The 12,622-nt window shown below is 40.3% G+C and overlaps 1 protein-coding gene across 3 annotated transcripts in view; it reads right to left on the bottom strand.

Annotated features, from left to right (window-relative positions):
- wdr3 (WD repeat domain 3) overlaps window positions 1–12,401 on the bottom strand; it is a 33,101-nt gene extending 20,700 nt beyond the window's left edge. Inside the window, exons 1-9 of one of the 3 annotated variants that reach the window (XM_062061532.1) lie at window positions 12,030–12,401; window positions 11,166–11,383; window positions 10,886–11,095; window positions 5,105–5,223; window positions 4,959–5,037; window positions 2,102–2,197; window positions 1,944–2,039; window positions 1,780–1,881; window positions 1–31 (exon numbers count right to left, since the gene is read on the bottom strand). The exon at window positions 1–31 is cut by the window's left edge and continues 70 nt beyond it. In XM_062061532.1, coding sequence (XP_061917516.1) covers window positions 1–31; window positions 1,780–1,881; window positions 1,944–2,039; window positions 2,102–2,197; window positions 4,959–5,037; window positions 5,105–5,223; window positions 10,886–11,095; window positions 11,166–11,339 — 907 coding nt within the window. In that variant the 5' untranslated portion in view covers window positions 11,340–11,383; window positions 12,030–12,401. Of the gene's footprint in view, window positions 32–1,779; window positions 1,882–1,943; window positions 2,040–2,101; window positions 2,198–4,958; window positions 5,038–5,104; window positions 5,224–10,885; window positions 11,096–11,165; window positions 11,384–11,847; window positions 11,963–12,029 lie in introns of those variants that run through there. The other 2 variants (XM_062061530.1, XM_062061531.1) reach the window with 2 other exon arrangements.
- Between the last annotated feature and the right edge of the window lie 221 nt (window positions 12,402–12,622).

Genomic DNA, 12,622 nt, shown 5'->3' with positions numbered 1-12,622 from the left:
CCGTGAAGAGCTCCAGGATGGAGTCGTTGCCCTGACGAGTCAAAAAAACAAACAATGAGATGTTTGAGGCCCTCAGAAGAGTCATAAATCGGTTGCTATGTGTTTTGGCTTCTGGTACTTGTAGGATGCAGAAGGTTTTCTCTACCTGAACATCTATCTAAAACAGGGGTGTCCAAACTTTTTTCCACTGAGGGGGACATGTGGTGTCAGAAGTTAGCCTGGTTGTGGTGTCACAAGTTAGCCTGGTTGTCAGAAGTTAGCCTGGTTGTGGTGTCACAAGTTAGCCTGGTTGTCAGAAGTTAGCCTGGTCGTGATGTCAGAAGTTAGCCTGGTTGTGGTGTCACAAGTTAGCCTGGTTGTGGTGTCACAAGTTAGCCTGGTTGTGCTGTCACAAGTTAGCCTGGTTGTCAGAAGTTAGCCTGGTTGTGGTGTCAGAAGTTAGCTTTGTTGTCAGAAGTTAGCCTGGTTGTGATTTCACAAGTTAGCCTGGTTGTGGTGTCACAAGTTAGCCTGGTTGTCAGAAGTTAGCCTGGTTGTGGTGTCAGAAGTTAGCCTTGTTGTCAGAAGCTAGCCTGGTTGTGGTGTCAGAAGTTAGTCTGGTTGTGGTGTCAGAAGTTAGCCTGGTTGTCAGAAGTTAGCCTGGTTGTGGTGTCAGAAGTTAGCCTGGTTGTCAGAAGTTAGCCTAGTTGTGGTGTCACAAGTTAGCCTGGTTTTCAGAAGTTAGCCTGGTTGTGATGTCACACGTTAGCCTGGTTGTCAGAAGTTAGCCTGGTTGTGGTGTCAGAAGTTAGCCTTGTTGTCAGAAGTTAGCCTGGTTGTGGTGTCAGAAGTTAGCCTGGTTGTGGTGTCAGAAGTTAGCCTGGTTGTGGTGTCACACGTTAGCCTGGTTGTCAGAAGTTAGCCTGGTTGTGGTGTCAGAAGTTAGTCTTGTTGTCAGAAGTTAGCCTGGTTGTGGTGTCAGAAGTTAGCCTTGTTGTCAAAATTTAGCCTGGTTGTGGTGTCAGAAGTTAGCCTGGTTGTGGTGTCAGAAGTTAGCCTGGTTGTGGTGTCACAAGTTAACCTGGTTTTCAGAAGTTAGCCTGGTTGTGGTGTCAGAAGTTAGCCTGGTTGTCAGAAGTTAGCCTGGTTGTGGTGTCAGAAGTTAGCCTGGTTGTGGTGTCACAAGTTAACCTGGTTGTCAGAAGTTAGCCTGGTTGTGGTGTCACAAGTTAGCCTGGTTGTGGTGTCACAAGTTAACCTGGTTGTCAGAACTTAGCCTGGTTGTGGTGTCAGAAGTTAGCCTGGTTGTGATGTCACAAGTTAACCTGGTTGTCAGAAGTTAGCCTGCTTGTGGTGTCACAAGTTAACCTGGTTGTCAGAAGTTAGCCTGGTTGTGGTGTCAGAAGTTAGCCTGGTTGTGGTGTCACAAGTTAACCTGGTTGTCAGAAGTTAGCCTGGTTGTGGTGTCACAAGTTAGCCTGGTTGTGGTGTCACAAGTTAGCCTGGTTGTGGTGTCATTGTTAGCCTAATGCATTGCAACTTTTCCTCCAAATAAATTTCACAGTGGAATGCAGTTGATATAGGCTCCAGCACCCCCCCGATCCCGAAAGGGACAAGCGGTAGAAAATGAATGGATGGATGGATGGAATGTGAAATATTTGTCCTAATAGATGTGAACTTGATGGGAAGGGAACATCAACTGGGGAGTCGTTTGCTGAGATGAAGAACGAGCGTTGAGGTACAACAGCCTGTGATTGGTTAATGATGATGTCATAGCCTGGCGTGTGTGCGTGCACTCACATGACAAGCGATGACCCTGGCCTTGTTGTCACAGGCCAGAGACACCACCCGGTCTCTGGCCTCGCGGAGGATGGAGCCGGCTTTCTTACAAGTCAAAATGCGCTAAAAAGACAGAAAGTTAAAAGTCCTGACGACCACGTTTAATCATCAACATTGTCCTTTACGTCAGCTGGGCTCTCGTCCGCGTCGCCGCCGCCGCCGTCGTCGTCCTGCGGGAGAGTTTTTCCCTTCTTCACTTCAGGCTCGCCCTCAGCTGGTTCCTGTGCACACGCAGAGACTCTCACTTCCTGTCTGGCCGCCACGGTCAAAAAGGTGGCCTCACCTCCTGCAGGTAGCTGATGTCCCACGCTCTCAGCTCGCTGTCGGCGGAGCCCGTTAACAGTCGCCTCTCGCCGTTGACAAACGCCATGGACCACACCTGAGCACGCCACAGTGGCACCTCAGAAAAACACTCCAAGAACCACCATAATGACCAAATACAGTCACGTAGTAGGCCCAAGTATTCATCAAAAACTTGCCATTTCTGTAACATTACCCAGTTTGAACAGTAACACTGTGTTTGAATATAGGAGTATAAAACGCTGTGCACGTACTCCAGCTACTGTCTGAAACGCTTCAACTCGCTCTGTGTTCCGCCTTCCAAATGACATTTATTATGTCAAAACATACAAATATTAAAACGCCTATTTCACATTTAGATATACTTTATTTTTAATCGGAGTTCAACAACCCCCTAGGGGTGCACAGAGGTACTGCAGGCGGGCCGTGAAATTTTGTATATTTCCCCCAACAACTTTCCTCACAAATGTAAATGTATTTATATAAACATCAACATTGAGCCAACATATTATTATATTCATGTCAGCGTTTAAGATAGCTAGCGATTAGCACTATAGTTATCAGCTAGCGATTAACGCGTTGGCTGTCAGTTAGCAATTAGCACTCTGGCTGCCAACTAGCAATTAGCGCTCTAAGTGCCAGCTAGCGATTAGCGCACTAGTTTCCAGTTAGCAATTACTGCACTAGTTGCCAGCTAGCGATTGGTGCGTTAGTTGTCAGCAAGTGATTAGCGCTCTAGTTGCATGCTAGTGATTAACATGACAGTTGCCACCTAGTGATTAGCGCTCTAGTTGTCAAGGTAGCAATTGCACACGAGTAGTCAGCTAGCAATTTGTGCATTAGATACCAGCTAGCGAATAGCGCGCTAGATATCAGCTAGCGATTAGGGATCTAGTTGCCAGCTAGTGAGTAAGACGCTAGATATCGGAGGAAGATGAGGGCGCTAGTTGTCAACTAGCAATTGTTGCATTAGTTGCTAGCAAGCGATTAGCGCTCTACTTATCAGCTAGCGATTAACGCCCTAGTTGTCAGCTAGTGATTGGCGCGCTAGTTATCAGCTAAAATCGGTGCGTTAGTTGCCAGCTAGCGATTATGGCGGCAGTTTTCCGCTAGCGATTATCGCACCAGTTGTCAGCTAGCGGTTATCGCGCTAGTTGCCAACTAGCAATTAGCGCTCTACGTGCCAGCTAGCGATTAGCGCACTAGTTTCCAGTTAGCAATTACTGCACTAGTTGCCAGCTAGCGATTGGTGCGTTAGTTGCCAGCTAATGATTAGCGCTCTATTTATCAGCTAGCGATTAACACCCTAGTTGTCAGCTAGCGATTGGCGCGCTAGTTATCAGCTAAAGATCTGTGCGTTAGTTGCCAGGTAGCGATTATGGCGCCAGTTTTCAGCTAGCAATTATGGCGCCAATTGTCAGCTAGTGATTATCGTACCAGTTGTCCGCTAGCGATTAGCACACTAGTTGCCATCTAGCGATTAGCACACTCGTTGCCAGTTAGCAATTAATGCACTAGTTGCCAGCTAGCGATTGGTGCGTTAGTTGTCAGCAAAGTGATTAGCGCTCCAGTTGCATGCTAATGATTTACATGCTAGTTGCCAGCTAGTGATTAGCGCTCTAGTTGTCAGCTTGCAATTGCACACTAGTTGTCAGCTAGCAATTTGTGCATTAGTTACCAGCTAGCAATTAGTGCTCTAGTTGCCACCTAGCGAGAAAGACGCTGGTTATCAGAGAAAGATGTGGGCGCTAGTGGTCAGCTAGCGATTGTTGCATTAGTTGTTAGCAAGCAATTAGCGTTCTAGTTGCCGGCTAACTATTAGTGTGCTAGTTCCTAGCTAGCAATTAGCACGCAATTTATCAGAGGAAGATTAGCGAGCCAGTTGCCAGCTAGCGATTGTTGCGTTAGTTGAACGATTAGCGCTCTATTTGCCGGCTTGCGATGATTATGCGAGTTGCCAACTAGCGATCAGCACTCTAGTTGTCAGCTAGCAATTAGTGCTCTAGTTGTCAGCTAGTGATTAATGCCCCAATTGCCAGCTAGCCATTAGAACGTTAGTTGTCACCAAGTGATTAGCGCACTAGTTGATAGCTGGCAAGTAACACGCTAGTTGTCAGTGAGCGATTAATGCTCTAGTTGTCAGCTAGTGATTGCACGCTAGTTGTCAGCTAGTGATTTGTGCATTAATTGCCAGCTTGCGGTTTACGCTCTAGTTGTCAGCTAGCAATTAGGGCTCGAGTTGCCAGTTAGCGAGTACCACGCTAGTTGTCAGAGGAAGATTAGCGCGCCAATTGTCAACTAGTGATTACTGCGTGAGTTGCCAGTTAGGAATTACCGCTCTACTTGCCGGCTAGCGATTGCACGCTAGTTGTCAACTAGCAATTTGTGCATTACTTGCAAGCTAGCGATTATTAGGTAGTTGTCAGCTAGCGATTATTGCGCTAGTTGCCAGCTAGCGCTTTGCGCTCTAGTCGCCAGCTAGCCATTAGCACGTTAGTTGTCACCTAGTGATTAGCGCACTAATTGCCAGTTAGTGATTAATAGTCAGCTAGCAATTAATGAGCCAGTTGCAAGCTAGTGATTAGCGCACACGTTGCCAGCTAGTAATTAGCGTGTTAGCTGCCAGCCAGTGATTAGCGCGCACTAGTTGCCAGCTGGCTTTTAGCAGCGGAATACTGAATATGGTTAGTATTGCGCAATAACAAGGCACTTGTAAGAGCGATTTATTATAAAATCCAATCCTCATCATTTCATGGCAGATACACAAGTAGGGGGTCCCCTGTTCCTCGGTTTGGGGGGACTGGAAAGCTTTATCTGATGTATATAAGATATGTACTGACCTCACTGCGGTGGCCGACCATGGTCTTGAAGCAGTGCTGCGTGTCCAAGTCCCACCACTTGACAAAAGAGTCCTTGGAGCTGGAGTTAGTGACGACAGGAGTTAGTGGTCAGTGTTTTGGTTCGTGTGCCGGGTCGGGACGCTCACCTGGTCACCAGGAGGTTCTGGTCCTTGAGGAAGAGCGCCTGAGTCACCATGTCCTTGTGGCCTTGCAGGCGGTACAGGCCGCACTCGTTGATCACGTCCCACACGATCACGTACGTGTCCTGCAACCACATCATTCCTTTATAATAATAATAGATTTTATTTGTAAAAAGCACTTTACATTGAGTAAACAACCTCAAGTGCTACAGTGTATTAATTTTTTATTTTTTTTTAAAGATAATAAAAAATTAAAAAAAATAAAAACTAGAACAACCAAATAGCTAAAACTAGTATGCATATATTTTAAAAAAAAAAGGCTTTTTTGAAAAGAAGGGTTTTTAAGCCTTTTTTATAAGCATCCACTGATTAATTCTTCATGAAAACAGGAATATATAAAAATCCCATCAGTCTTTATCCCAGTGAGAGCAGACATTGTACAGTAAGGGATTGTTTTATTATGTTTATAGTTTGTATATCTTGTTTAGCACATAGCAATACTGCTACATGATGCTTTGTGTTTCACTAAAGCTGTCTGTGTTTAGTTTCTAAAACTTTTAAGATCATCCAGGATCAAATATAGAAGTTTCTGGATCATCATGTGTCCCTAAAGTGGTCTTTGTTGTCTCTCATGAAGTCTGACATGATTAGTAGCGTTGTTGTTGTTGAAGGAAAATGCGAACGTTGTGATGCGTTTGTGAAATTAATGCGCAGCGGTATGCTTAAAATTAGCAAAATACGTAAACATTACATGTTATTATGAATGTGACAGATACTACATTGCATATATACTTACAGTTTGTATATAAAACGTTGATGGAGGGTTATTGCATGTTTTCTAGTGCGCTTTAAAGGCGGAAAAGAGCGAATCTCATTGGCTCTGTACGCTTAAAATGATCAAAATACGTAAACATTACCTGTTATTATGAATGTGGCATATACTACATTACATATATACTTACAGTTTGCATATAAGACATTGATGGAGGGTTATTGCATATTTTCTAGTACGCTTTATAGGCGGAAAAGAGCGACTCTCATTGGCTCTGTACGCTTAAAATGAGCAAAATACGTAAATATTGCATGTTATTATGAATATGACAGATACTACATTGCATATATACTTACAGTTTGTATATAAAACGTCGATGGAGGGTTATTGGATGTTTTCTAGTGCGCTTTAAAGGCGGAAAAGAGTGACTCTCATTGGCTACGTACGCTTAAAATGATCAAAATACGTAAACATTACGTGTTATTATGAATGTGACATATACTACATTACATATATACTTACAGTTTGCATATAAAACGTTGATGGAGGGTTATTGCATATTTTCTAATGCGCTTTATAGGCGGAAAAGAGCGACTCTCATTGGCTCTGTATGCTTAAAATGAGCAAAATACGTAAATATTACATGTTATTATGAATATGACAGATACTACATTGCATATATACTTACAGTTTGTAAATAAAACGTTGGTGGAGGGTTATTGGATGTTTTCTAGTGCGCTTTAAAGGCGGAAAAGAGTGACTCTCATTGGCTCCGTACGCTTAAAATGATCAAAATACGTAAACATTACGTGTTATTATGAATGTGACATATACTACATTACATATATACTTACAGTTTCCCTTTAAAACTTTGATGGAGGGTTATTGCATATTTTTTAGTGCGCTTTATAGGCGAAAAGAGCGACTCTCATTGGCTCCGTACGCTTAAAATGATCAAAATACGTAAACATTACATGTTATTATGAATGTGACATATACTACAATACATATATACTTAAAGTTTGCATATAAGACGTTGATGGAGGGTTATTGCATGTTTTCTAGTGCGTTTTATAGGCGGAAAAGAGCGACTCTCATTGGCTCCGTATGCTTAAAATGATCAAAATACGTAAACATTACATGTTATTATGAATGTGACATATACTACATTACATATATACTTACAGTTTGCATATAAAACGTTGATGGAGGGTTACTACATATTTTCTAATGCGCTTTATAGGCGGAAAAGAGCGACTCTCATTGGCTCCGTACGCTTAAAATGATCAAAATACGTAAACATTACCTGTTATTATGAATGTGGCATATACCGGTACTACATTACATACAGTATATACTTACAGTTTGCATATAAGACGCTGATGGAGGGTTATTGCATATTTTCTAGTACGCTTTATAGGCGGAAAATAGCGACTCTCATTGGCTCTGTATGCTTAAAATGAGCAAAATACGTAAATATTGCATGTTATTATGAATGTGACAGATACTACATTGCATATATACTTACAGTTTGTATATAAAACGTCGATGGAGGGTTATTGGATGTTTTCTAGTGCGCTTTAAAGGCGGAAAAGAGTGACTCTCATTGGCTACGTACGCTTAAAATGATCAAAATACGTAAACATTACGTGTTATTATGAATGTGACATATACTACATTACATATATACTTACAGTTTGCATATAAAACGTTGATGGAGGGTTATTGCATATTTTCTAATGCGCTTTATAGGCGGAAAAGAGCGACTCTCATTGGCTCTGTATGCTTAAAATGAGCAAAATACGTAAATATTACATGTTATTATGAATATGACAGATACTACATTGCATATATACTTACAGTTTGTAAATAAAACGTTGATGGAGGGTTATTGGATGTTTTCTAGTGCGCTTTAAAGGCGGAAAAGAGTGACTCTCATTGGCTCTGTACGCTTAAAATGATCAAAATACGTAAACATTACGTGTTATTATGAATGTGACATATACTACATTACATATATACTTACAGTTTCCCTTTAAAACTTTGATGGAGGGTTATTGCATATTTTTTAGTGCGCTTTATAGGCGGAAAAGAGCGACTCTCATTGTCTCTGTACGCTTAAAATGATCAAAATACGTAAACATTACATGTTATTATGAATGTGACATATACTACAATACATATATACTTACAGTTTGCATATAAGACGTTGATGGAGGGTTATTGCATGTTTTCTAGTGCGTTTTATAGGCGGAAAAGAGCGACTCTCATTGGCTCCGTATGCTTAAAATGATCAAAATACGTAAACATTACATGTTATTATGAATGTGACATATACTACATTACATATATACTTACAGTTTGCCTATAAAACGTTGACGGAGGGTTATTACATATTTTCTAATGCGCTTTATAGGCGGAAAAGAGCGACTCTCATTGGCTCCGTACGCTTAAAATGATCAAAATACGTAAACATTACCTGTTATTATGAATGTGGCATATACCGGTACTACATTACATACAGTATATACTTACAGTTTGCATATAAGACGTTGATGGAGGGTTATTGCATATTTTCTAGTACGCTTTATAGGCGGAAAATAGCGACTCTCATTGGCTCTGTATGCTTAAAATGAGCAAAATACGTAAATATTGCATGTTATTATGAATGTGACAGATACTACATTGCATATATACTTACAGTTTGTATATAAAACGTCGATGGAGGGTTATTGGATGTTTTCTAGTGCGCTTTAAAGGCGGAAAAGAGTGACTCTCATTGGCTACGTACGCTTAAAATGATCAAAATACGTAAACATTACGTGTTATTATGAATGTGACATATACTACATTACATATATACTTACAGTTTGCATATAAAACTTTGATGGAGGGTTATTGCATATTTTCTAATGCGCTTTATAGGCGGAAAAGAGCGACTCTCATTGGCTTTATATGCTTAAAATTAGCAAAATACGTAAATATTGCATGTTATTATGAATATGACAGATACTACATTGCATATATACTTACAGTTTGTATATAAAACGTCGATGGAGGGTTATTGGATGTTTTCTAGTGCGCTTTAAAGGCGGAAAAGAGTGACTCTCATTGGCTACGTACGCTTAAAATGATCAAAATACGTAAACATTACGTGTTATTATGAATGTGACATATACTACATTACATATATACTTACAGTTTGAATATAAAATGTTGATGGAGGGTTATTGCATATTTTCTAGTACGCTTTATAGGCAGAAAAGAGCGACTCTCATTGGCTCTGTATGCTTAAAATTAGCAAAATACGTAAATATTGCATGTTATTATGAATATGACAGATACTACATTGCATATATACTTACAGTTTGTATATAAAACGTCGATGGAGGGTTATTGGATGTTTTCTAGTGCGCTTTAAAGGCGGAAAAGAGTGACTCTCATTGGCTACGTACGCTTAAAATGATCAAAATACGTAAACATTACGTGTTATTATGAATGTGACATATACTACATTACATATATACTTACAGTTTGCATATAAAACTTTGATGGAGGGTTATTGCATATTTTCTAATGCGCTTTATAGGCGGAAAAGAGCGACTCTCATTGGCTCTGTATGCTTAAAATGATCAAAATACGTAAATATTACATGTTATTATGAATATGACAGATACTACATTGCATATATACTTACAGTTTGTATATAAAACGTCGATGGAGGGTTATTGGATGTTTTCTAGTGCGCTTTAAAGGCGGAAAAGAGTGACTCTCATTGGCTACGTACGCTTAAAATGATCAAAATACGTAAACATTACGTGTTATTATGAATGTGACATATACTACATTACATATATACTTACAGTTTGCATATAAAACTTTGATGGAGGGTTATTGCATATTTTCTAATGCGCTTTATAGGCGGAAAAGAGCGACTCTCATTGGCTCTGTATGCTTAAAATGATCAAAATACGTAAATATTACATGTTATTATGAATATGACAGATACTACATTGCATATATACTTACAGTTTGTAAATAAAACGTTGATGGAGGGTTATTGGATGTTTTCTAGTGCGCTTTAAAGGCAGAAAAGAGTGACTCTCATTGGCTCCGTACGCTTAAAATTATCAAAATACGTAAACATTACGTGTTATTATGAATGTGACATATACTACATTACATATATACTTACAGTTTCCCTTTAAAACGTTGATGGAGGGTTATTGCATATTTTCTAGTGTGCTTTATAGGCGGAAAAGAGCGACTCTCATTGGCTCCGTACGCTTAAAATGATCAAAATACGTAAACACTACATGTTATTATGAATGTGACATATACTACATTACATATATACTTACAGTTTGAATATAAGACGTCGATGGAGGGTTATTGGATGTTTTCTAGTGCGTTTTATAGGCGGAAAAGAGCGACTCTCATTGGCTCCGTATGCTTAAAATGATCAAAATACGTAAACATTACATGTTATTATGAATATGACAGATACTACATTACATATATACTTACAGTTTGTATATAAAACGTTGATGGAGGGTAATTGGATGTTTTCTAGTGCGCTTTATATGCGGAAAAGAGCGACTCTCATTGGCTCCGTATGCTTAAAATGATCAAAATACGTAAACATTACATGTTATTATGAATGTGACATATACTACATTACATATATACTTACAGTTTGCATATAAAACGTTGATGGGGGTTATTGCATGTTTTCTAGTGCGCTTTATAGGCGGAAAAGAGTGACTCTCATTGGTTCTGTATGCCCTAAAATGATCAAAATACATAATTATTATATGTTATTTTGAATGTGACACATACTACATTACATATATACTTAAAGCATGTATATAAAATGTTATTGGAGGTTTTTGGATATTTTCTTGCTAATGTTTATCTATGATTTAGAATGCATAAACAAAAACAAAAACATGTGCTTGTCTTGCATAAGGATTGTGAATGATAGCCACAATTCCAACATTTAGCCTCGGACTTACTTTGGAACCAGTGACAAGCCGCGCCCCCAGACCGTCGTAGCGTATGACCGTGACGCCAGACTTGTGGCCATTAAAGCAGACGTTGCTCTCGCCGTCCAGCAGGCTGAAGATCCTCACGGCGCCATCTTCGTAACCCACGGCGATGTGGACGCCATCGGGTGAGGGACACAAAAAGGTTGCTTCGTGTTTCTGACCCTTCAGGATCAAGACCTGGACAGGGTGGAGGGGGTCAAATTATTATTTTCTTTCTGACGCAGGGGTTTGTATCACGGCAACACACCTTTTCCGCTTTGCGGATGTCCCAGACGATGACATGTTCGCACGCAGCCACGGCCACATAGCGGCCCCTTTCGCCGCCGCGGAGCGTCACGTAGGCGATGTTCGCTTTCTGGCTGCCGATCACGCCGAAGACCGCGCCAGAGACGTACCGCAGGTACTGCTTGGTTATGCCCATGATGCGCTGCCTCAAGGTGGCGCTGATACCTGTGGACACAAAATCTTGGGAACTAAGTTAAAGCAGGAACCTACCACAGTGACACAAGAAGAAACTATTGCTGTTAGAAATGACAAATAATATAATAACAGCAAACATACTTTATGTATATCACTTGCAACATTTTGGTAACTAAGTGATTAACAGAGTTTTTTTCCATTATTGTTATTTTATACAGTGGTAATAGCTATCGATAGTAAGTAGCATATGTCTAAAAACGACCATCATGTTTATAAAAACGACCACATTCAACTAATGGTTCTTAGAATATTATAAACGATGGTTTCATTCACATTTAATTGTTCCATAACACATTAGTTGTTGGCATTATTTCAGTTCCTCGTAGCAACTTGCTAATCAATGCTAAGCGAATCGTTTTTCTGTACGACACATCCCGAGCGAGCGGTGCTCAACGTAATGCCAATGAAGCACCAATTGCATTGCTAACTAACCCCGTCCGCCCGGCTACCTTCGTGCAACAAATCGCTCCCACCCGGACAACCGTGGACCCACGTGTAGACTGTTTCTGGCTCATTGCAGCGCCTTAACTCCTGTGTAGCTCAATATTAGATATTTTCTACGTTAATGAGATAGTTAGAATACATAATTGCAATGAAGATGCTTTAGATGTTTCTTAAATTTACGTCTTACCCCAGCAACGCAGTCGCTCGGCTTGTTTCGCTTCGTGATGTCCAGAGCGACTGGCTTCAGTGTAAACTAATCGATGTCAGAGTATCATTCGCATCATTGTCACTCTGCACTTGTGTTCGAAAACATGTACTCTGTAGTAACATTAAATTAGAATGATATTTATTGGGTGACAGTCAATAATAATTAGATATTGTTAAACTGTGTGTTTAGCGTTTCATCACTTTTGTTCTATTGCTTTTGTCTAGGGTCATAAACACTGGCGTTCGAGCTTGACTACCGGGCACCTGCGGGTTTGAAAAGAGACGAGTCATCATAAACATGCTTTTTCCTCTTTTCTCATCTCTGCGCAGAGAATAAACAATCTCACTTCCATAAACTAGACACGGCGGATGTGATAGTCAGCTGACTGGCAGCTGTGAGGAAGGATTTGTCAAGTTGTATAAAAATACGAAACAAGACACCGATCGATGTCGAAAAAATAAAAGCGTTATTATTATCACACAAACGCATGATTACTGTAAGTCTAGGGGACGTTAAAGTCACAAATACAACTTAAATTCAATTAATATTCGTAAAAAGTGCATTTAGACACT

The sequence above is a fragment of the Entelurus aequoreus genome, linkage group LG10 (genome assembly GCF_033978785.1).
Source record: "Entelurus aequoreus isolate RoL-2023_Sb linkage group LG10, RoL_Eaeq_v1.1, whole genome shotgun sequence".
Taxonomy (NCBI): domain Eukaryota; kingdom Metazoa; phylum Chordata; class Actinopteri; order Syngnathiformes; family Syngnathidae; genus Entelurus; species Entelurus aequoreus.
This window is presented reverse-complemented; position numbering and strand designations above follow the sequence as displayed.